The sequence below is a fragment of the Rhinolophus hipposideros genome, assembly GCF_964194185.1.
Source record: "Rhinolophus hipposideros genome assembly, chromosome: 8".
In the NCBI taxonomy this organism is placed as follows: Eukaryota; Metazoa; Chordata; class Mammalia; order Chiroptera; family Rhinolophidae; genus Rhinolophus; species Rhinolophus hipposideros.
In genome coordinates, this window is record NC_138054.1 from 26403913 (window position 1) to 26430726 (window position 26814).

General features: G+C 37.6%; 1 protein-coding gene across 2 annotated transcripts in view; it reads right to left on the reverse strand.

The window, feature by feature from the left end:
* BTBD8 (BTB domain containing 8) overlaps positions 1 to 24838 on the reverse strand; it is a 102314-nt gene extending 77476 nt beyond the window's left edge. For both annotated transcript variants that reach the window (XM_081056166.1, XM_081056165.1), the window contains exons 1-4: positions 24530 to 24838; positions 18859 to 19056; positions 10493 to 10719; positions 2719 to 2836 (exon numbers count right to left, since the gene is read on the reverse strand). In XM_081056166.1, the coding sequence (XP_080912292.1) occupies positions 2719 to 2836; positions 10493 to 10719; positions 18859 to 19056; positions 24530 to 24678 (692 nt within the window). In that variant the 5' untranslated portion in view covers positions 24679 to 24838. The remainder of the gene's footprint in view (positions 1 to 2718; positions 2837 to 10492; positions 10720 to 18858; positions 19057 to 24529) is intronic.
* Between the last annotated feature and the right edge of the window lie 1976 nt (positions 24839 to 26814).

Below are 26814 nucleotides of genomic sequence, written 5' to 3' on the forward strand. Positions count from 1 at the left end.
TGGACAAAGATATGGGAAAGGGTGAAGTGTGCTTCAGAGAGGGAAAAGTCTGTGTAGATTTGAAAAAAATAATAAATGTGATTTTCCCTGGAGGCATAATGCTATGCTATTCCTCCGTGGGTTGAGGGAAAATGCAAGTGATTCAAACCACATTTCTCTGCTTGCCCCACACAAGTAAAGGGCATATAGGCTGTTGTACCAACTCACAAAAGCTTGTATTAAAGGCCTGTCACCTGGATGACGATAGCAAACACTTATGTAGTACTTACTATGTTCCCGGTACAGTTCAAAATGCTTAAATGTAATAAGTAATTTAGTCCTCACAATCACCCTGTGAAATGGGGACTTTTATAATCCCCATGTTTCATAAGAACACTGATGCAGAATGGTTAAATGTCCTGCCCAAATTCACACAGCTCAAAGATGGTGAAACTAGAATTCCAATCCAGGCAGACAAGGTCCATACACACTCTTAACTGCTCTGTTATAAATAACTTCTTTGGCTTAATTTTGCCATCACAAGCAAGTGACTGGTATAAAACTGTATTGTAGTGTATAAAGGGCTCCAGGCATTGGCTGGGGATCAAGATAAAGATTGGACAGAGCAACTGGCAACTGGAGAGATCATCTTGGAAGAACAGGGATGTTTTTGAGGAAGAAACTTGAGCATGCAAGTGAGACAGTCAAAGAAGAAACTACCTCATTACCACACCAATTTGGACATACTAAACTAGCAAACTAAACTGTTCTAAAATTTGAGACCTAAACTGAAGGTAATTCTGATCACAAATCCTGGTCATTGTGAGTACTTGCACTCATCTTTCAATATATGAGTACATATAATTTAAAAATTAAAGCAGCCATATTACAAATGGATTTTTAGCAGCACTATTAGGATAAATGCTGACATCGATCACCTAGAACAAGAAGTAATTCAGCAATTTCTTTTGTCGGGCTTTAGGCTACATTACATGAATGTGTTTTTGGAACTACTGACAGAATATTCCTTGAACTGAATAATAAAGTTAATATGTACTAAACAGAGAGATGTTCGAGTTTACTAGGAAAGTAATCTTGGGATTTAGAATTTGCCCTTGTGATTCACATCAGCGCACTAACAACAAAGGAGGAAAACTTAAACCAGATCTTCTTGAAACACACCCTCAGGAAATTGCCTTTCTAGTTATTATAAGCTTATTTTTTTGTTGCTAGACAGAGATGTCCCGGAATACCAACCTAATATTCTAAATCCAGCTCCTAAAACACAGTCGATTGTCAGGCAGCACACAGAGGGAGGCCAAACACACACTATTTGAGGACATATTGCAAATGGTCATAGGGTCTTGTTTCCCTGTATGACAATAGTAGCCTTAGGGCTCTACATGTAGAACTTTGGTAGGATGCCCACATGGTTTCCAGAAAAACCTGGACACAAAATAAAATCATTTTAAAAATAAAATTGTACTGCCCTCGACCCACCCCCAAAAGAAATACACACACACACACACACACACACACACACACACACAGAATAAATTGGGAAATATATAACCATGATATGGAAAACACTTTGATAAATCTGTATTATACTCTGTATTTTCTTATACATAATGCAGATTTTATAAATATTAGGAAAATGTGTATGTGTGTATACATATAATTAAAAATATATATCCCCAGAGTGAAAAGTTCAAATTCTGAATGGTAAATAGTCTGGTTGAAACTGGCAATCCTAGAGTTTAGCAGTATACTGCTGTCAATTATCTGGCAAAACCAGTATGATTTCTGAAAGCACAAACACCACTACAGTTTGGCTTGGTGGATTCCTGAAATCTAAACCAACTGCTAATATTTTTAAGGCTGTGCCCCGTGTACCCCGCAGACTCCTTCTTGCCATTGCAAATATCTGGGTTTTCCTTTTCAGGAGCACCAGCAGTAACTTATCAACATTCCATTTGAAACACAGAGAGGGAAGGAAGAGAACTGTCTGGGTTCCTCAGTTTTCTGGATCCAATTTTAGTCCATTGTGAGGCCCAGCTGTACTTCTTTCCCTTGAATTCCAACAGAAAATCTGTATTTCTTATTAAAATTTTTTCTTCTTTTAAGTTGATTTTAGTTACTTGCAAAAAAGAGCCTGACCAAACAGGCAGCAGGCTTTAATTTGAAATCTAAAAGCCTGGAATGTCTAAGCAACCCAATTGTAAAGCAGAATAATGATTTTTAAAAAGTACATTGAAATATTAAACCTCCTCCTAATCAATGCTATTCATGAGAATCACCCATTTTGAATCAAAGACTTTGAGCCAAAATGCATTCAGAGAAAATACATGCCATTCATGTAGAAATAATCATTTTCAATACTATAATGCTTGTGAAATTAAAAACTGCATTTAATTACATTTTCTGTGACAGTGGCTTTCAAACCTATTTTAGGCAACCGAATATTTTCTTCTAATGGAATCGTAGGTTCATACCCAATGCAAAGCATAGATCTGTTCTGGCTGAAACACGAGCACGTGCCTGGGTAGAGATGTGTGCATGTGTGCGCCTGCCTGATGGCCACCGGGTCCCCTGTCAGACACCCCTGAGGCATCACCATGGAACCCCTGGGGCCTGTGTGAATCAGAGATTGAAAGTCACTGTGCCAGAAAATGACAGCCACACTGTTACACTTTACTGTCACAAACAAGACACCAAATCAATCACATGCCTATTTACCTGTGAGTTTTAAAACTCTTTCCATCAACATAAATATCAATATCTGGGCAACAATGTTTCACGTAAAGTTGCAATAGATCTTCTCCTAATTCAGATGCAGGTTCGAAGTCATAAATATCTTTAAAAGAGAAAAACAAGACTAAAAAATAGTTTCTTTAACATTATACATATTTAAAATATTCATAGTCTAACATTAACAAAAGGTTATTCCGCATAGTTATCTTGATTAGCTACTGAAAGAGAGCAACTGTGACTGGAATATTTAAGTGGTAAATTAAAAATAAGACGTTTTAAAATCATCTATACTTTCTGCTTTGAAATATATATTTCCACTTACATTTAAATATAGATATGCCTTTAAACACAGATATACATTTAAATATAGGTAATATTATCACAAAATTATACAACACAATTGAAGCCACTGAATGTACAACTGACTTAGAAAATTTTCCCATTTTGGTATTTTTACTACTTTATTCCTTTCTGTTCCTAAATTTACGGCTAGAATGATCTGTGAACCAACAGAAATTCAAGTGAAATCAATGGGATTTATAGTATGAGTTTAGTACTATACACAGTATGGAGAGATATAGAAAATAAATACTTAAAAACTCTCAGCTTCAAAAGATTCACAATGTAGGTTGTGGGAAGTGAATATAAAACATGTGTATGGAAAGAGAAACAGCACCCAGTACCACAGCGCAGGCAGTCCTGGAAATTTCATCAGAACCTCTGAAGTAAATGGGACGCCATGGAGAAATTCCCATTAATCAAACTTACACATGTATTTGTTTGTAAACCAGAATGCCAATATCGGCTCTACTATCAAAAGAGATCCAGAATCCAACAACTACTGAGTATCTCCACGGCTACCACCCTAGCCCAAGCCATCATCACCTCTCATTTAAACTTTTGCAGGGATTTCTTAACAGGTCTCCCACTCCTGACCCCCACAATCTATTTTTAACAAAGCATTCAGAAGTGTGTTTTTAAAATGTAATTCAGATCACAGCCCATTCCAGTTCAAAACCATACGACTCTTTAATTTCTTTTAAATTAAAAGCCAAAGACTTACAGAGACTTATCAGGCCCCACAAGATCGGGCTCCTCATTCATTACCTCTCTAACCTCACTGCCTACTCTTTTGCTTACTTCCACATGAAACTCTTTCTCATTCCTTCAAATGGCAGGTTATGTTTCCATGTTAGGATATTTGCATTGCCATTTCTTCTGCCTTGAACGTTTTTATCCCAGATATCCACTTGACTAATTTTCTTCCTACTTTCAAATTTTGTCTAAATGTCACTTTTTCAATGAGGCTGACCCTGACCATCCATCCATCTATAATTGGAACTCCCATTGCTAGCACTATGTTGGGGAGAAAAAATTTTACTCTACCCTTCTAGGTTCTTTTGGCTGGTCTAATAATTAAATCGACACGAGACAGATTAACAAGAGAAAATAACCAAATTTAATTACATACATATGTATGGTAACTCCATATACATGAGAGAGTCAGAGACCCCATACACATGAGAGGTTCAGAGACAGAAAGGTAAAATCAGGTAAAAATAACATCCTGAGCTAAGGAATAAGGTAAAGTATCTGGAGCTTCAGAAGAGAGAACAGTAATTCACGGGAAGGTAAGAATAACAGACATATAGTAACTAGATGTTTGCCCTGCCATAGGGATAGGGCATAAAGTTATTCCTGATAAAAACTCTTATGGAAAAGGCCCCCAATTTAAATTATTTAAGAGAGAGGTACAAAGTTCTCTGAAGCCCATAGGGTCTCAACTGCCTTCAGCTCAAAATAAAGCACATGCCAAAGTGGCACATCTTGGGGAGACCTGTTCTGAAACTCTTCAACTCCCAACCCTCCCTTCTCTGATCTATTTTTATTATAGGATATCACTTTCTAACTTCTTTGCTATATTTATTATCTGTCTCCATCCCACCTTACCTTTTCTAACTAGAATGTAAGTTCCAAAAGGGCTGGAAGTCCACTGTAGTCATTGAAGTATCCCTTAAACCTAGAACTGTGCCTGAGATAGAGCAGATCCTCAATAAGTATTTGTTGAATAAATTAATGTATCAAATACTACATAATAAAGATTTTTGAAGGAAAAACATAAAACTGCAACCAGAATTAGGTAGGGAAGAAGAGAGATCCTATTATTTCTAGATATTCCTACAGAAAACTTAAAGCACATAAATTAATGAGAGATACCAAGGAGAAATGGTCTCCATTTTGATGATTCAAAGATCAGAGTCTGATTTTTGACACAGTGGGAAAATATACTTTTCAAAAGAAAACCAAGTAAATTTGATAAATGAGTCCCATTTATGTATTCAAATAACCTACTGAGCTTGAATGTATCACAGGGTAGTATAATAAAGATATATATTTGGTCTTTGTCCTTAGTTCCTGGCACAGCGCTCCTAAAACTCTTGGAATTTGCTAAGTTATAGGAGTGTCTTTATAAACCAGAAGTGAAATACAGTAACAAACCCCTTTCAACCACACCTGAATTTATGCTAAGGAGGTGATTCAGGATGGGGCTCCTAGACAGCCTCATGATGGGGACTGGTCGACCAGAAAGACCAAACATGTGATTAGAAAGTAGGACCTATCAGCCCCACAGCCCCCTCCATCCCTAACACGCACAGGAAGTGAAAGAGGACTGGAGATTAAGTTACAAAAATGCTTGAACAATGAGAATCAGAGAGCTACTGGGTCAGTCAACACATTGACATGTTGGCAAGGCGGTGTACCCTGACAGAGAATGGACATCTGTTCTGTATACTGTCCCTTCCCCCACCCCCATATCTCACTCTATGTGTCTATTCCATTTGGTTGTTCCTGAGTTGTATCTTTTATAATAAGCCAAATAGTATAAATGTAAATAAAACATTTTCCTGAGTTATATAATTCCAGCAAATTATTAAACCTTAAACGGGAAATCTCAAATATGTAGTTGCCGGGCACAAGTGTGAGTAGTAAAGGGACCATAATGTCACCCGAAAGCATATCCCTTCGGCATAAGTAGTTTGAGCTAAAGACAATTGAGAACCAGCAAATGTAGGAAAAGCTCTTTACCTCCCCTTAACTGCCAAAATAAAGTATAAATTTTCCATTTTGTAAAGAAAATTTACATTTATAAAGGAAATTTCCATTTGTAAAGATATCTCCTTACCTCAAAGAAACTACTTTCATCAGTTGACTCATCTACATAACAAGACAACCCTTATTTACCATACATTTTCTCCCCTCACCATCCCATAATTTGCCTCCACTACTCAGTAGCTCAAAACTCTTTTCTTTTGTTTAGCCTAAAATGATATATAAGCCTCAATCATTTGGCCACCTGCTCATTTATTTGTAAAACTCCTGATGCAAAAGTAAGTACGTAATCATAACCATTTCCCCCCACCCATTTATCTGTCTTATTTCAGTTTAATTCTTAGGCTAACCACAGAATATAAGAGGGTAAAAGGAACTCTTCCTTCTCCTACAGTAGCCTACGCACCCCATTTGTGGCTAGCATCTGACGTAGGGACAGTCTTGCAGGACTGTGTCTTTAAACTTTGGGCCTGTGCTAACTCTGGATAATTAGCGTCAGAATTGAATTTTTGGATACCTAGTTGGTGTCGGAGAATTGGTTGGTATGTGGGGAAAAAAATACACACATTTGGTGTCAGGAGTGGTACCAGAATCAAAAAACACAATCACAGAAACCCAAAATGTTCCTCAACCTTAAGTCACCATCCCACTCTACCCTAAACTTGGTCTGTTTATATTTTTTAAGTCTGACAAATAGTACCACCCAAAATCCTTAAAGTGGTTTATGAGTAAGGTGGCCACATGTCTTGGTTTGTTTGGGATAGTCCCAGTTGATGTCTGTTGCCATAAAATAATTATCAACAGCAATAATAATTTTTCGCCTTTCACTCTCTCAACAGGGTCCCAGTTTGTATAATAACATATAGGGTCATCCTTTATATAAGTCTCTTCGTGATCTGGCTTCTGCTCATCTCTTACTGTGACTGTTCCTGTCCCCTATTCCAACCCACTCTCACAACAAACCACTTCCAGTTTTCCAAATCTGCTATGTACCTGGCTCTCTCTGTCTCCAGGCAAATTGGTTCTTTTGCCTGGAACACTCCCTTATGCTCCTTTAGGTTGGTTAACTCCTACTTTTTCTTTGGGGATTCAATTCAAATGTCACTGCCTCCACATAGCTTTCTCTAGAAGCCTAAATCCAGGCTACATGTATCCTATTTGTGCCCTCATCACACTTTGTACATAACCCACCCATCTCCTACTAGACTGCAGGACAGGAACACTATCTGTTTTATTCAATCTTTTTTGTTTTTTAAAGAAGGACGCAGCTCACAGTGTCCCATGCGGGGATCGAACCAGCAACCTTGGTGTTATCAGCATCACACTCTAACCAACTGAGCTAATGGGCCACCCTGTGTTTTATGCATCTTCAATCCTCCAAACCAAGCACAAAGGTGATACTCAAATAATGTGATGATTAGAGTGGCATTCTAGGAACAAACAGCAAGTGCAAAAACACGGAGGTGACAAAATATAGTTCTTTGAAGGGAAATGCCAAGTAATTCATTAAGATAAGAGCTCAAGGGGTATGAGGAGGTTGTGAAGACAGAAGACAGCAAAGCTCTAGGCAGGAGGCAGTTCAAAAACTCCCTTTATACCACAGGAAAGAATTTGAGATTTGTATCAAGGATATGGGACACGACTGAAGAATTTCAATAAAGGGAGTGCCATGATCATACTTGCAATTAACAAACATTGTTCTATATGATATAAATGGAGGGTGGCACAATGAGAGGCTTGGCAACTAACTGGGATGCAAATTCTCAAGGAAGATACCAAAGTCCTGAAATAAAGAAATGGCAGGAGGGGGCTGACCCGGTGGCTGAGGCGGTTAGAGCTCCATGATCCTAACTCCGAAGGCTGCCGGTTCAATTCCCACATGCGCCAGTGGGCTCTCAACCACAAGGTTGCCAGTTCAATTCCTCAAGTCCTGCAAGGGATGGTGGGCAGCGCCCCCTGCAACTAAGATTGAACATGGCACCTTGAGCTGAGCTGCTGCTGAGCTCCCGGATGGGTCAGTTGGTTGGAGGACGTCCTCTCAACCACAAGGTTGCCGGTTTCGACTCCCGCAAGGGATGGTAGGCTGCTCCCCCTGCAACTAGCAACGGCAACTGGACCTGGAGCTGAGCTGCACCCTCCACAACTAAGACTGAAAGGGCAACAACTTGAAGCTGAATGGCACTCTCCACAACTAAGATTGAAGGACAACAACCTGACTTGGAAAAAAGTCCTGGAAGTACACACTGTTCTCTAGTAAAGTCCTGTTCCCCTTCCCCAATAAAATCTTTAAAAAAAAAGAAAAAGAAGAAAGAATATTTAGGATATAAATCAATAGACATGGTCATGAATCGAATAAGGGGTAAGAGAATAACTGAGTAGAAAGACAGTGATATCGTTCACAATGATAGAGTACTTAAAAAAAGAGCTGGTTAGGAGAGATGGGTGATTGGGTCAGTGTGGAACAAGTTAAATTTTGAGATTTAAGGTACATTTAAACAGATACATCTACTCAGTTGTTGGATATGAAACTCAAAGAAGTTGGAGAATACCAATTATTTAAAAAGCAGAAAGATGATGTGCCAGTGAAGAAGACAGAGGAATGGCCGAAGAGAAAAATCTAGAGAGTTCAGGGTCATAGAAGACAGACGGAGTTTCAAGGAGTGCGGCACAGACAGTATGAAAGCCTGCAAAGACGTGAATAAGATGTGGACGTCAAGCGCCTGTTAAACTGGTAAATACGGGGATTTTCCACTAAGTGATGGAAAAAGTAAGTTAAGAGGCAAGGGACTGAGGGGTAAAAGGGCTCTTTTTACTTATACTTTCAACTTGTTTGGCTACTTATATGGGTTGTAGTGGGGCCACAGACGAGCTTTAGACTAGAGGCAGGAAAAATGGGTATCAAATACCAGCTCTGCCAACTGCTCGATCTGTATGACCTTGGGAAAGCCCCTTATACTCTCTGAGTCTTAGAATCCTATCTATAAAATCAACCTATAACCACTTATATCTTAGGGTTATCTGAAACTAAAGGAGATAAAATATATAAATGGATCTATCTCAAGCCTAGAATAGACATTCATTCATTTACCATAATTAGGTATGGTGAATGTATATAAGAGGAATCTAACTGAGCTTAAATCACTTCGTTATTGTTGTTGCACTAAACATCAATAATAAAATCCTTTAGTTAACTGATACTTTTATATACATTCAATTCTGCTATAGTACTTGTTTTGAAAACGTAAGTTTGAGCCAACACAATTGATATTTTAGGGAACAATCTGAGCATAATGTGAAATTTTCATTTGCTTAGGTGCAATTTCATCCATGAGAAACACTAGGTCAATGTAGAAAACTTCACTAGCTGAACTGAGCCATGTAAGACTATACAAAACACACATAAATGCCTAAAATATCTACCAGAAACCTCAGTTCCCTGTATATGTTATGATCCACACCCATCCATATACGGTGTTACAAATTCCCATCTGATTTTAGACGGGTTTCAACCAACTGTGGAGAGACCATTTTCTCTGACTATATTTATATTTCTGTATGATCTGGCCTTTCTAAGCAGAGCACTGGAAAATCTGCATAAAGGATGAGTAAACAGCAAACATGCTTTGGTAACTAGAGATATTGTGATGCTCCAGAAACATTTAGAGACTCTCCTTCCCACCCCCACCAAACCATTCCCTTACACTCCAGGGTAGTGAAGCTACCTTGCCCTCCCCTCACGAGAGATTTATTTACCTTCCAAAGTAAAGGTCTGTCTGTCTGTCTGTCTGTCTGTCTGTCTGTCTGTCTCTCTCTCTCTCTCTCTCTCTCTCTCTCTCTCTCTCTGCTTAGGCGTATGGGCAAATCTGCCAGAATCCTATAAAATCCGATTTAGGTGTTCGTCTCCTACAGTACAATCCCACTGCATGTGAAGGGTAACATTAGGCCCTCACCACATAGCCTCATGGGAATCGGGGCTGGGAACTGACATTAAGATGCTCTGTGAGTAATAAAGTTTGTTCTCCTTAAAATCCTCCTTCTACCAATTCACAATAATTCACAAGCTGAAACCCCTGTGACACCAACTTCCACAAACAAACTAAAGGTCTTTGTCAAGGTCAAATGCCATATTTATTATAGTATTTATGTATTTCTTAACCATTTAACATGTTTAAAACAATGCTACCATTTTTATTGGGTGCCTATCTTTTTAAAATGTGTCATGACAAAATTTTCAGTAATTTTTTTGTGTCATGACAAGTAATGGTGATTTTCATGTTGAATGGTGCTTTTTAAGGAATACATATATTGTATTATAACACAACTGATTCTACAGTCTGCTAAAGCTTTTATTGGCATACATCTAAATAAGGATGATGACATGTGGAAGCTTAAAAGAAGAATTGTGAATTATGTGTGTATTTATTCATAATAACTCCATCTCAAATATTTGGGAAAACTGGGAGTTGACCATACTATTATTTTCATTTATCCATAAAAAATTTACTTTCATTATATTTACTTTCATTTACTTATTATAAAAAGAGCAGCAGAGCTGATTTTTGAAGTATGTTTTTCTCTAACTGTATCAGAATATAATTACTTTCATGATTATAAAAGTTTATATAAATCCACAAATAAAATGCCTCACCAGTAGAAATTAAACTGTCCTCCCGATTGCTGATAACATCTGGAATTTCGTGCTTCAGAAGAGAACAGTCAGGTGATTTTTTACCTAAGAACTCTATAGATGGTCTTCCATCATTGTCAGTATATTTTCCAAAACTGAAGTCATGTTTTGTTTGTGGTACCCCACTCTTTTTCCTAAGAATTTCCTCTTCATAGTTTTTTATGTTTTTGTTTGATGAGTATATAATCCTAAAAGACAAAATATAAAATATTAATAAAAATAATGGTGATTCTTTAAAACTAGTTTCCCAAATAGGCATCTTTCATCTAGTATAATTACATAATTTCAAAACCTTTTAAATCTGGAATAACTGTAGATAAGTCCATCTAAAATAGCAGCAAGTTTTAAAAGTACTCTATAAAATTTTTTAATGTTAAAAATATATAATGCCAACAAATCAGATAATCTAATAAAATGAAAAATTCCCAGAAAGACATGCACTGCCAAATCTGACCTAAGAAGAAACAGAATATCTGCATAGACCTATAATAAGTAGAGATTGAACTAGTAACCAAAAACGTCCCACGAAGGAAAACCTAGGACAAGATGGCTTCACTGGTGAATTCTACCAAGTGTTTAAAGAAGAATTAACACCAATCCTTCACAAACTTTTCCAAAGAATAAAAGAAAGCACTTTCCAACTCATTCTGTGAGGTATTAGCCTGATACAAAAGCAGATGCAGAAATCACAGGAAAAATAAACCATAGACCAATATTCCTTATTAATAATGATGAAAATATCCTTTACAAAATAATAGCAAACTGGATCCAGCAATATATAAAACGCACCATGACCAACTGGGGTTTATCTCAGGAAATCAAGGGTAGTTAAACATATGAAAATCAATGTTATACACCATGTTCTATAGTCTGAATGCTTGTGTCCTTCCAAAATTCAAATGTTGAGCCCTCATGAGTGGACTTAGTACCCTTATAAAAGAAGCTCCAAATAATAGATCCTCTGCCTCTTTCCACAATGTGAGGGCACATTGAGAAGTCAGCAGTCTGCAACCCAGAAGAAGACCTTCACCAGAATCCTACCACTTTGATCTTAGACCTCCAGCCTCCTGCATTGTGAGAAATAAATTTCTATTGTTTATAAGCCACCTAGTCTGTGGTATTTTATTATAGCAGCCTGAATGGACTAAGATACCATATCAATAGGACAAAAACCTACTTGATCATCTTGAAAAACACAAACAGTGCATTTGAAAAAAATCTAACACCCTGTATGATAAAACACTAAACAAACTAGGAATAGAAGGGAATGTGCTTAACCTAACAAAGGACATCTTAAAACACCATAGCTAACATCATACTTAATGGTAAAAGGTTGAAAGCTTTTCTTCTAGGATCAGCAAGGAAAGGATGTCTGCTCTCACTTCTAATCAACATGTAACTGGAGTAGTTCTAGCCAGGATAATTAGGCAAGAAAACAAAATAAAATGCATCTGGATTGGAAAGGAATAAATAAAGCTATCTCTATTTACAGATGCAAAACCTGTGTACAGAAAAATCCACTAAAAAAAAAATCTGTTAAGTTCTATAAGGTTATAGGATACAAGATCAACATGCAAAAATTAACTGTATTTGTATACACTAGCAATGAACAAACCAAAATTAAATTAGAAAGTAATTCCATCTATAATATATAGATGAAAAAAATAAAACACTTAGGAATATATTTAATAAAAAAAATGTAAGGCTTGTATGCTGAAAACTATAAAACAATGCTGAAAGCAATCAAATGGAAACATCCTATGTTCATGGATTGGAAGATTTAATATTGTTAAGATGGCAATACTCTGAACTGATCTACACATTCAATGCAATACCTATTAAAATTCCAGCTGCCTTTTTTTGCAGAAATTGACAGTTCAATCCTCAAATTCAAATAGAAATGCAAGGGACCCAGATAGCCAAAACAATCCTCACAAAGAACAAAGCTGGAGGATTCCCAAATTCTAAGTTTCCTACAAAGCCGTAATCACCACCACTGTGTGGTACTGGCATAAGGGTGAACATACAGATCGGTGGAATAGAATTGAGTGTCCAGAACATACATTTACAGGCAATTGATTTTCAACAAGGGTGTTGTGATATTGTGATTTACAATAAGAAACATGTATTTGGTCTTTGTCCACTGTTCCTAGCACATAGCTCCTAAAACCCTTGTAATTTCCTATACCAGTTCCTGAAACAGCTCCAGACAGATAAAGATGAAATAAATGTATTTTGTTATTCATAACAAGCTCCTTTTAACCACACCAGAGTTTACATTAAATGAGGTGATTTTTGGAAAGCCCTTAAGGAGGGGATAGTTTCCAGGAGAACCAACCATGTGATTAGAGTTGTCACTTTCAGTGCCCCCCACCTCTGGGGAGGGGAAAGGGTGAATTAATCACCAATGGTCAATGATTTAATCAATCGTGCCCATGTAATGAAGCCTCCATACAAACTCTAAAGGATGGGGTTCAGAGAGCCTCCAGGCTGGTGAACACATGAAGGTACACTCAATAGCAGAAGAAATGTACCATTTCATAGGTCATACTACTATGAATAACATTTATTAAAATATATTCAGTGCTTAACATATGCCAAGTCACTGTGCTAAGTGCTTTATAAGTATCTCATTTAACCCTCACAACAACACTTTGAGGTAAGTATTGTTATTATGTCCATTTTTCAGGTGAGGAAATTAATGGTAAGTATTAGTTCAAGTTTATACAGTTAGAAGTGGTGAACCCAGCTTGATGACAGAGCCTGCTCTTACAACAAAGCCACTATACCATCTACTAGGAAAAAAACAAGTATACATTTAAAGTTCATAGTTGGAACTCAATGATGAACCTATGATCTATACTGGAAAATAATAATGATTTTCTTCATTGCTCTTAAGGTATCTATTTAAATTATATATGTCATGCTGTTCTTACACACGAGAAGTTCAGGTTAGGCAATTTTCCATTTATGCTTAGAGGAGCTTCATATAAGAAACTCTGAAATAAAGAAAAATAGATCATTCAAGTTAGAGAACAAAATAAAGAAAAATAAGCCAAATCACACAAGTATACTTAAAATTTAATCACCCAAGAAAAATTTTCCATACTAAAGTCAACATGATTTTGATTATAGACAAAAAATATGTCAGCAAATAGCTACAAGACTAGCATCTAAAAAAACACCTAGGCTCCAGCACATAAAAACACAAAAATCCAACTGATGTATCATAAAAGTCAAACTGAAAACTGGCACTGGCATTAAGGACAGACATAGAGACAAATGGAATAGAACTAAGAGACTAGAAATAAACTCTAACGTTTATGTGTATTAGTCAGCTGAAGCTGCCATAACAAAATATCACAGACTGGTGGCTTAAGCAACAGAAATTTATTTCTCACAGTTCTGAAGTCTGAAAGTCCAAGATCAGGGTACTACAATGGTCAGGTTCTGGTGAGAACTCTCTTCGTGGCTTGTGTCCTTACCACTGTGTCCTCACATTGAAGAGAGAGAGAGCGAGCAAGCTCTCTGGTATCTCTTCTTTTTTTTATAAGGGCACTATTCCTCTTGTGAGGATCCAACCCTCATGACCTCATCTAGATCTAATTATCTTCCAAAGGTACAACCACCAAATATCACATTGGGGGTTAGGGCTTCGATATACGAATTTTGGAGTGAAACAATTGAGTCCATAACAATGGGTAACTGATTTGCAACAAATACGTACAGGCAATCCAATGGGGGAAAGAACAGTCTCCCAAAATGGTACTGGGATACCTAGATATCCACACACAAAAGAATGAAATTGTATCTCTTCTTTACACTATACAAAAAAATTAACTCAATACAAATTATAGACCTAAATGTAAGAGCTAACAGAATAAAACCAGGGACATATTGACTTTTCCACCTAGTGCTGCTGCTGGTGATTTAGACTTTATACCACAGAACCTGGTCCTTTTCTGGTTAGCATGTGGCTCAATAAACCCTGAAGAAGAAGAAGGAGAGGGGAAGAAGAAGAAGGAGGAGGAGAAGGAGGAGAAGGAGGAAAAGAAGGAAGGAAAGAAGGAAGGAAGGAAGAAAGGAAGGAAAGAAAGAAGGAAGGAAAAAAAGAAGGGAAAAGCAAGCAAGCATAGAACCATAAAATTCTTGGAAGAAAATATAAGAATAAATCTTTGTGATCCTGGATTAGACAACGGTTTCTTATCTATGGTATACACCAAGAGCACAAGTGACAAGAGCAAATTAGATTAAACTAGGCTACATTAAAATCTGAAATTGTTTTTTTTAAATAATTTTTTTAAACTTTTTATTTATTTTAAGTGTTTTTTTCCAGGACCCTGTTTTTTTCCAGGACCCATCAGCTCCAAGTCAAGTAGTTTCAGTCTAGTTGTGGAGGGCACAGCGCACAGTGGCGCATGTGGGGATTGAACCCCAACCTTGCGCTCTAACCAACTGAGCTAACCGGCCGCCCCCAAAATCTGAAATTTTTGTGTTGCAAATGACACCATCAAGAAAGCAAAAAGACATCTCCTAGAATGGGAGTAATGTTTGCAAATCATATGTCTGATAAGAATCTAATATTCAGAATATATAAAGAACTCTTATAACTTGATAACATAAAGACAAATAACCCAATTGAAAAATGAACAAAAAATGTCAGATGGGTACTAGATTTATCAGGATGATCACTTTATAAGTTATATAAATATCTAATTACTATGTCGTACACCTGAAACTAATATAACGTTGTATGTCAACTGTAGTTGAAAATTTGTTAATTATTTAAAAATTAAAAATAAAAGGACAGTAACAAGTGTTGGAGAGGCTGTGGAGAAAAAGGAACCCTCATACACTGTTGGTGGGAATGCAGACTGGTGCAGCCGCTATGGAAGGCAGTGTGGAGGTTCCTCAAGAAATTACAAATAGAATTACCATATGACCCAGCAATCCCTCTCCTGGGTATCTACCCAAATAATTTGAAATCATTTATACATAAAGACACGTGTGCTCCAATGTTCATTGCAGCTTTGTTTACGGTGGCTAAGACATGGAAACAACCAAAATGTCCTTCGACAGATGAATGGATAAAGAAGTTGTGGTATATATACACCATGGAATACCATTCGGCGGTAAGAAAAGATGATATAGGAACATTTGTGACAACATGGATGGATCTTGAAAGTATAATGCTAAGCGAAATAAGTCAGACAGAAAAAGCAGAGAACCCTATGATTTCACTGATATGTGGTATATAAACCAAAAACAAAACAAGAACAAGACAAACAAATGAGAAACAAAAACTCATAGACATAGACAATAGTTTAATGGTTACCAGAGGGTAAGGGCATGGGGGGAGGGAGATGAAGGTAAGGGGGATCAAATATATGGTGATGGAAGGAGAACTGACTCTGGGTGGTGAACATACAATGGGATTTATAGATGATGTAATACAGAATTGTACACCTGAAATTATGTAATTTCATTAACAATTGTCACCCCAATAAATTTAAAAAAAAAAAAGGAAAAATGGACAAAGGATGTAGCAAATAGGCAAATGAAAATCAGCCATGAGGGAAATACAAATGAAAATCGCAATGAGATACAACTTCCTGTTCACTAGGATGGCTATGATAAAAAAGAAGATAATAACGAGTGTTATACTGATGTGGTGAAACTAAAACCCTCATACACTGCTGGTAGAAATATGAAACGTATTGCCTCTTCAGAAAAAAAGTCTGGCAGTTCTTCAAAAAGTTAAACAGAGTTACCATATGACCCAACATTTCCACTCCTGCATGTATATACCAAAGAGAAATGAAAACACAGGTTCACATAAAATTTGCGTATGAAATGTCCATAGCAGCATTAGTCATACAGCCCAACAGTGGAAGCAACATAAATATCCATTAACTAATGAAGAAACAAAATGTGGCATAGCCATACAATGAAACATTATTTGGCAGTAAAAAGAAATAAAGAGATGATGCGTGGAACAGCATGGATGAACCTGGAAAACATTATGCTTAATAAAATAAGTCAGTCATAAAAGACCACAAGTCGTATGATTCCATTTATGTGAAAAGTCCAGAAAAGGCAAATCCATCGACACAGAAAGAAGATTAATATTGCCTAGGGCAGCAGGGTGAGGAAAGGAAGAGTGACAGATAATGAGTATGCAGTTTATTTTTGGGGTGCTAAAAATGTTCTAAAATTAAATTGCGGTTGTACAACTGTGGAAATACCAAAACCACTGAATTGTACACTGAATTATATCTATGATACGTGAATTATATTTCAGTATAGATGTTTCTGAAGTGCCCTTCTAGTTGCTAGATAGGAAACTTCCTGATTCACGAATGGCTTAATAAAGCCAGTTAAGTCTTCAAAAAAATAAAAAGATGTTTTAAAAACTGGTAGTTGACAAATTTGTAGCATTAGACAATGACATAATTGCCAGTATTGGCTTCATAACTTAGTTCCACATTTACTTACAGGGTGGTTCAGACCAAGCCACCCCAAGATGTGCCTCAATGGTATGCAGATTATTTTAGCTGAAGGAAATTTTAGCTTCAGGCTCAAGTGAAACCTCTGCCCCTCCCTTTAACTACCTAGAAAATCTTGAATTAGGGAGCCTTGGCCATTATAAGAAATTATAACCTTTTTGAGCCATCTATGGGGCAGAGCAAACTTCTATTTACTAAACATCTGCTCTTCTTATCATCCTGCAATGATACTTTGAAGCCCCCAAGGTGCATTACCTCATCCCCAGCTCAGAATGTCTTATATACCTCAAGCCCCCTTACTGTCTCTGATCCTCTCAGGTGTGGCGCTCTCACGTGCATGAGATTAAATTTGATCTTCCCTTGTCATTCTGCCTTGCCATTCTGATTTAATTATTCGGCCAGCAGAAAGAACCAGAAGAGAAAAAGAGGAATTTTTCCCTTTTCCTTACCATCATTAAGCACTGAAATCAAGAATCACCAGCCAGTGTACACCTAGCCATCCATACAGGGCCTTACTCAAAATAGGGCACAATAAATATCTGCTGAGTAAGTTAAGTGTATGTGAGGGATGATAGGACAGAAACCACCAGAATATTATTAGAACAATACTAACTTCCATATATTAGACAAAGGGAAGAAATTATGGGAGGACAGTATTTAAATTACTGAAATGAATTACAAATAAACACTTCAAAATTCACAAACATAAAAAACTTAGTTAATTTTTATGGTGCTTATTGTATGCCTGGCATTTTATACCTGAGGAAATTCCAGGCATACAGGGGTTAAGTTTGAGGTACACAGCTCTCCCCAAATGGCAGAGCAGGCAATTTGAACCCAAACATGCTTGCCCTAGAGTCCATGCTCTTAAACACTAAAGTATTTAAGACCTCTCTAAGGTCATTTAAAAAGGTATTCAAAAAAGAAATATATTTTTGAGGAACTACATTAGAAAATACTTGCCTTCTGAACACATTTATCAAAAATGAGTGTCAAATAATTACACGTATGTGCAGATAACAGCAAAGCATTACAACAGAATTCTATTCAATTAGAATGAAGACTAATTTAAACTAGTTTCTCCTATTATTTAGCCAATGACAATTCTCTAAGTTTACCAAATACATGGGTCTCCCAAACTACTAACAAGTTCAATGAAAGTTCTATTTTCAAAAATTTTGACCACACACAAGCCATGAAAATAAAGTTATGATCTCATATTTTTATAAACATACATAACTTATTTAAAGCTTTGCATATCAATAATATAGAAGTCAGTATATACAGCAATGTTCTCAACAGGATGCAATTTTACCCCCCAGAGGACTTTTGGCAATGTCTGGAGGCATTTTGGTTGTTACATCTTGCGGGTGGGGGGAGGCTTTAAGAAAGGAGGGAGGGGAAGTGCTATTGGCAGGTAGTGGCTAGAGGCCAGAGATGCTGCTAAACATTCTAAAATGCACAGCACAGCCCCCACAACAAAAAATTATTTATCTAACCCAAAATGTCAACAGTCCCACTGCTGAGAAACTCAAGCATAGAATAATTCATTCAAATTGCCACAGAGCACACTTTATTTCTTCTCTCTCAGGATCAGTCTCAAGTTAGCACTAGGCTTCTCCAATACTAGGCCTCTAATACTCCAATACTAATACTTACCCTCTACTAATACTAATTACTAAGATAATTTGGAATTTAAATGCATGGATTTTTCTTAGAAGGTTATAAATCAGATATGAAAATAAATGAAATAAAAAACACACACGTTTAAAAATAAATATATATTAGATTTAACTATAAAAGATTTTAAAAAGCACTTACTGTAAAAATGTTCTAAATTCTGAAGCTTCAAAGTTCTCCACAGCAACAGGCTCATGGTTTATTAAATTATTTGATGTCTGTCCAACAGTATGAATATAGAAGCCAGGAACCCTTGCTAAAAGGACCGCTCTGTGTGCTTTGAACAAAGTACAACCTACAGAGAAAGTAACATCTGTATGGATTTCTTCCCTTAGAAGTCTGTCAGGAATAAAAAGGAACCATAGTTTAGTGATGCTCAGAAATATACAATACACCCATTTTTATAAAATAAGTTTTAAAAATAACACATAAACTAAAAAAATACAGAGATAACATAAAATAAATAAAAGTTAATATAAAAATGAGTTTGTTCTCAGTTCATCCTAAAGAACACTGTTTAATATTGGCTTAGAATCTAAAAGTTACAGAGAAAACAAAAGTAATTTCACTAGAAAATTAAGACTTTTTCAAAAAATACCTTTTTTCAATTCCTTCTAATAATAATAAAATTTATCCTCTATTTGCTGATTTTCTATTTTAGACTTATTTTGAAAAAAGAACACAAATATGGTTGCTGACTATTACGAAGAATCGATTTTTTCAAATCTTACTAAAATTGAAGCAAAAAAAGTAAAGTTAACAACAGCAGCAAACCAGATATAACAATAGACAATACAGATTAAAAACTGGTGCACTTTGTTCTGACTATTGTTAAATACCAACTCTGAAATGCAGCCTTGGCTGTCAAGAATGTGACATTTAAGCCCTTTTCATTTTCCCCCCCACAAATAGAACTAACCATGTTCTAATCTATTATTAAAATGATGGACTCATGGGAGAAACCCACTCAAATCCCTTTACTAGTGTACAGACATAGTACATAAGCCCACTGATTACATGTACCGTAAAGTGAGGGAAGAACAAAAATCAGCATCATAACAGAAACCGTATAATATAAACTTTTATCTCTGTGGTAACTGTGTATTTTTACTCTCTAAATACTACATAACATTTCATATTACTAAAACATCATCAGCAAGGTATGTATTCTCAGAGGTCTTCTGTATTGCAGGATATAATTGGCAATCACACCAGTTCACTACAGGAGGTACAAGCAATGGATAAAGATATCCATTACAGTGAAAGCTTAGAGCGTTGCCATCGACACTCCCACTCCCCTAAGACCAAGTTAATGGCTCCTTCCTCTGATCCCTTCACACTCAGTATACATGCATACCTCTGTTGCAGCCCTTCTGTCATGGCACCATTATTTTTATGTGTCTTCCTCCCTACTAGACAATGAACTCCCCAAAGGCAAAAACTGTGTATCTTCAGTATATAGCAAGAACTCAAGATCTGCTTGTTAAATTTTATTGTATTTTATCCTAAACAAAATCAATGCTTTAGAGCACAGAGCTTTGAGAATCTTGGAAACAATAACCAAACAGATGCATTTTAATATTTTCATCAATAAGTTACTTTCATTAAGTGATTTTTAAAGTTATATAAATATGTATTGATCTCTCAAACATGAATAAAAACTCTAATTGTACAAATTTGTGCCTCCCTCCCACCTACCTTCTCCCCATATCCCACTCCTTCCCAAGTAAGGAAGGAACCATTGCAGCTGGTAGCCATATAGCCTTCACTAGGGAATCTGCCTTGTTCATAATAGATGCTCACGAGTATTTGTTAAATGAAAAAAAAGTTAACACGTTTAAAAAATTGTTAATGTGAAAATACAGTGCTTTTTATTTTATAAAACCACTTGTTTCCATTACAAGTAACAAAACATCTGACTCCGACCTCTTAAACATTAAGGGAGGGTTATTAGCTCATCTAATAGTAAGGTCTAGAGGAAGGATAGGTTGGAGCAAAGTCTCAGCCATGTAAAGGCCCACCTTCTTTCCATCTCATTTCCCTGCCAACCACTGTATTAACCTATCTAAAGCATTTTTGACTGCTGATTAAACCCAGTTATCACTAAAAATTTACTGAACATGTACTATGTACTAAGCACTGCGGACATAAAGATGACTAAATCCTAGTATCTACCATTGAGGAGTGTATAGAATAGCAGGGAGGCTAGGCCTGAAAGTTAGAGTGTGATAGATCACTAGCACAAATAAGTAATTTTTTTTCAGAGACCAACATAAGAGAAAACCTTATAGAGGACATAAAAACCAAATGGTATTTTAAAGATTGAATACGAGTTGGTCAGGGAAGCAAAGCAAGGTAGAAAGGAGTTCCTGGCTCTATGTTCATTACAAAGATAGGCGTCGAGTGTGGAGCTACAAATAGGTCAGCAGAGAGTACTGAGAAGTGGCAGATGAAGCTGTAGGAATAAAGACGAATAAGAGGCAAAGAGCTTAACTCTTATCTTACAGTTCAAGGGGAATCACCAAATGGTTTAAAACATGGGCAAATTTATTTTTTCAAAATACTACCTGCTAGTTTTGTAGAAGAAGGGAAAATGAGAATAAAGATGAGAAAACTACTGCACAGCACAGATGAATGATGTAAGGGGCTTAGGCCAGGAGAGGCTCAATGGTGACAGAGAATAGGGACGGAATTAAAATATATTAGGTAATAAAACTGGCAGTACTTGGTGACTGGATGTAGAAGGTGAAGGGAAAGAAATAACCTAGGATCTCTCTCATCTGTGGTTTGGACAACTGGGTGCTGGTGATGTCACCAACCTTTTATGTCTATCTGCTATTCAAATTTCCCTCCTAAACTCCAGACATATTTCCAGTTGTTTCCTTGATATGGCTTCCTGAACATTCACCATACGCCTCCCTTTCAAATGTCCTAAGATTTGGCGCCACCTTCCACGTTTCCCTTTCCCTGTTGCTCCACATGTAATTGGTCGCCAAGCCCATCAATTGCACACATGAATCCTTTTCACCTTTTCCAATCTCCTACCTGGTTTCCTGGTTTCCAAATACTCTTTCCTCAATTCAAGACCTAAATATGTTAATCCTCTATTTAAAAAACACCAATGGTTCTCCACTGCGTCCAGAATATATTCCAAACTCTTCACTGAAAAAAGATGGCCTTCGTGATCTAGTCTGTTTACCTACTCATCCTCATTTAGTGTCACTTTGATTGCCTGCCATATCCACAATCCTCTCCCAAATAAAGTTAACAAAAATTCATTTATTTATATATGGCCCTGCTTTGTACCACATGACCCTATGCCCTTAACTACATCTAAATGGACAATAGAGTGAGCCAAGGTTAGCTTATCACCCAATGTGGTCGTTAAACAAGGGAACTCTAGCACAGATGTCCTATAGTAAACGGGGACCAACTGATCGCACTCTAAAAATTACAAAGCAAATCCAAGGTTGAGTAACAAAAACAAATGTGTAATGAGAGAATCAGAGATGAAGGAACAAAGTTTCTGGAAAATCAGTTTGCATAACTACTGTAGAGAAGGCAGACTGACTGGAGTCATAGTCTGGTCATATGACCTTGGGCAAGTCATTTTAATGTTTCTGGAGCCAGACTGCCAAGGTTCTTATTCTGATTCCATCCTTTCGCTAATGCTCAGTTTCCTTATCTGTGAAATGGGAATAATAGTAAGACTTATCTCACAGGGGAGTAAACAAACCATTACATATCACCCCAGTGTCTAGCTAATAGCAGGATGGAAATAAGTATTAGGTATTTTTACTACAATTGTCCATTTCTCAATGAGGTCTTAGTGTACAATTGCTGTCATATCCCCAGCAAGTTTCTAATTGTACATCAGATCTGGCATTTTAACTGCTGAAACTGTTTCCTGTTTTTGTTCACTTCTCCATATATCCCACTACCTCAAGTAACCCAGAGGTGTCTCTGTTCCTTGCTGTTTTGAAGAATCTAAAATAACTTGCTTTCCCAAACGAATATCAAGCTCTTTTAAATCTGTGCCTTTATAAAAGCCATTCCCCTTGTTTAGATACCCTTGTTTAGATACCCTGACTTTTCTCTTCCTAATCTCTATCTAATCAATTTTTAATCAACTCCCCCAAGAGGTAAATAAAATGTCACCCTATAAAGCCTTCTCCAACTTATCTGGGTCCCCGTAACTTTTGTATGTCTATTATCTCTAACTAGAACGTAAGCACAAACACCAAAGCCATGTCTTATTAATCTTTGATTCTTCAGGACCTAGTACAGAGTTAGGTACATGGTAGGTGCTAGCTATTTCATTGATACTTGTATAATAAATCAATGATATTGCTGTGCTTGAAGAAGATTAATTTAGCATAGCATTTAAAGTGGTTGAGTGAAAAGTCTTTTTGTAGTTTAAAAAACACTACCCCTATTTTTCTTTACTTGTAATAAGAACTTGGGAGTTCAGGGTCCTATCCTTAATTGCTGCTAGGATGCAATTACAAATTAATTATAAATTAATTAAATTGTTCACCTGCTATATTTTGAACCTCATTTTCTCTATATAAGAAAATAGATGTGCTATCTTCCTGAAATTCATGACACTTTAATGTTCACAATACAGCCACAAGAATAAAGCCACCGAAGAGGAGTACCTCACCTCATCCCTAGATATTCACCCTAGAAACAGGAGAACTTCAGTCTTTTTTCCATCTTTTACAGCAATTCCCCCACTGGTGGAGACAAAGGAGCATCGCTAGTAGACAGCCCAAATTAAAAGAAAATATTTTTACTTTATAAAGTGCAGTTCATAGCTGCTGCCTTGTCAGTGTGAGCGACAGAAAATCCCTTTTAAATGTAGAAAGCTGAAGCACTGTTAGTTATTAATAGTAACTACATATAGTCTAGTTCTGTAGTTCAAGTAGGACCCAGGCCAGCAGTGTCAGGATCACTTCAGACCTTGCTAGAAATGCGAAAATCTCAGGTCCCACCCCAGATCAACTGAATCGGAACTCTGGCTGAGACCCAGTAAATCTAAGTTTTAACAAGCCCTCCAGGTGACTCCATTGCACACTCAAGTTCAAGAATCAATGTTTTGGTGGAAATGGAAATCAGCTAGGTAATATTTGTAAGCTTTATTTTCTTTATACACAGAGGAAATATTAGATGGATTCTCTATATCATGGGTTAAGCTTCACAACCCTCCATTTGCTTGGGTCTTTGTAGGAGCTGGGAGTTACTGGGAGTTACTGGGAGCTGTAGTGTGTTCTAGGTGGACAGGGGAAGCCAGGTTGCAATCAACAAGTATTCCTATGTAAACATTTTTTGCTAAACTGTTTAAAGGGAGCTCAGAAGAAAGAGACCTCCACGGCTCCAGCAGTTTGTTCTCTTTTCCTCATTCCAGATAAATATTCATTTTTTCCCCTGCCTAACTGTATCTTTTTTCTTAAAATTGTTTAAGCTTATAAAAAAAAATTGTGTACGTTTTCATGAAACCTGGAAGCACCCCAGCCTTAGATATACGTCTTCAAAGAACTAAGCTTGCCCGTGTTAGAGTATTCTGGCATAAACTGGTGCTGGACTATTCATTTTGGTTTTCTTTTTGAACCTGGTACGTGGTCTCCAAGGTGCTCGTGACTGGTTATTTAGGGATTGGGAACCCCTGTCGTGAGACCGGTGAACGACCCTCAGTAGCCTGAGGCGAGGAGAACAGGGTGGGGAGCAATCGAGACACCCAGAAGGAGCCACAGCTTCTGCAGCTGTGGGCGCCTGAAGAACTGAAGCAGCCAGAGTTCCCGCCTCCTCCTACCTGAGCAGATCCTGGCTGAGCTGCTCCGACACCATCGCCTTCAGCCTGCGCCGCTCACACAGCCCCTTCCTTTGCAACCCCTTACTGCAAACTCCAGGGGAGCCCAGAAGTACCACGGGGGTCGTGCTACCCTCCCCACAACGGGCCATGTCCCACGAAGGTACGGCGGCGCCCCGCAGGCCCTGTACACGGTCTCACTCCCCGCCCCTGGAAGAAAGGGGCGTTCCCGACCGAGCACCCGGCCCCTATCCGAGTCCTCCCGCGAAGGGAAAAGGTTGACGCCTCCAGTCAGTTTCTAAACGGTCCCTTACACGCAGCTGGACCGCTATCCCGGGAAACCCGGGAAACCCGGGAGGCCGAGGCCGCGCTGGCACGTGATCCACGGAGGCTGTGCGCAGGCGTTGTAGATCTGTTTACCTCTGCCAGCCGCACTCCGCCCCGCCTTGCGCACGGGTCGAACGGTCCCCGGGGTCAGCAATTCCTCCTGCTCGGTATACCTGTTAACCTTTCTTTGCTTTCTGGTTGGTGCTAACCACTCGTTTTATAGGTGTTTTAGAGAGCGCAGTTTAAATCAACCTGTGCCGCCTTTCTACACTGTCTTCCTGGGATGTCAGTGCTTTTTTTTCCCACTGGAAAAGACAGGTTCATAAGACCTTTCCTGCAGCGAGTCGCACTCCCTGATTCAACTGCTTTGGGCAAGAAAATTTGCTGGGCCGGAGGGCTCAGTTAGAGCAGGAGCTCTAAACAATAGGACTGCGGGTTCCCCTCCCACATGGTCCAGTGAGCTGCGCCCACCACAACTAGATTGAAGGGCAACTTGGAGCTGATAGGTCCTAGAGAAACACAATGTTCCCCAATATTCCCCAATAAAAAAAATTTTAAAAATATTAAACAAAAAAGTTATCAAATCTCCTTAAAAAAAAGGAAAAAGAAAACTTGGGAGTGTGAAGGAGTGGGGGAGAACGTCATAAAATCGTTCAGACTCAGAACTCCTGAGTCCCCTGCAAAGCATGTACACAGCCTTTAGAGTTGCGCATGTAACTGTTCTTGGACTTCAGTTGAGAAATGCCAGATTATATTACCGCACTTTACATATAAAGACAAAATTTATGACGAGGAGGAGAGAGAGGAGACTAAGTTGTAGGGCAGAGCCTTTGAGCAGGGAAGTGGGTGGATTGATGAGTTACAGAATTTTGAATATTTGGGCCTGAAGAAAATATCTGGAGTGGACTCATTTAAAAAGTCTTTTAGGGCTTTTCTTGTTTTGATTTTTTGTTTGTTTAATAGTTCCTCCAAAGGAAGAAGGCGCAATCATACTGTTTCATTCAGGTAACAAACAAATACTAATTGCTTGGAAAATATATGGACATTGTATCATAAGATTGGCCAAGAAGTAGTCATTTCTCCAAATAATGCCCTTCTCAGTTATTCAGACACCTTGATTCTGAAAAATGTAACTAGATAATTGATTATTAATTATTCCTGTAGAGAAGAAGAGTATCAGAGATAATATAATAGTTAATATTTATTGGGTGTTAGGCAAAAAAAACTGCTCTACCTGCTTTATATGAACTCAATTTTCACAACTACCATTTAAGCAGGTACTGCTATGTATGAGCCCAATTTACAGATCAGTATGTACATTTAAATGATAAGAATGTAAAAAAACACAGGAAGTGAAAATGTAAAAAATCAGGAAAGTAGTTTAATTTTAGGAGGAAGGAGGAGATTGTAATTATGATTAAGGTATAGAGGGGCTTGTGGGGTGACTGGAAAAGATTTATTTATTTATTTATTTATTTATTTATTTATTTATTTATTTATTTTTACCCTTTTCTTCTGGCCCCACCCCGACTCCGGTTCAAGCCATTGTTTCTCAGTCTAGTTGTGTAGGACACAACTCCCTGGCCCATGCTGGAATTATGGGCCTTGTGCTCCCCGGCTGCTCCTGGTAGGAGCTGGCAGTGCACTGCCTCCTAGCTCCAGGGAGAGCTGTTGTTCTCAATCTTAGCTGTAGAGGGCGCAGCTCGCTGGCCCAGGTGGGAATCCGGCAGCTCCAACCACCTGAGCCACTGGGCGGGCCCCAAATCTTATGTCTTGATCTGTTAGTTACAAGAGTGTCATCTTAAAATATATATATTTACTTAATATATATTATTTATTTATATAATAATTGTTAGCTACAGATTTGTTTCATGTGGTTTTATCTGTATTTGTTTTACAATAAAAAGATTTTTTAAGTGTTATGTATTAAAGGGTTTAAATAAAACTACATCAAACACAGG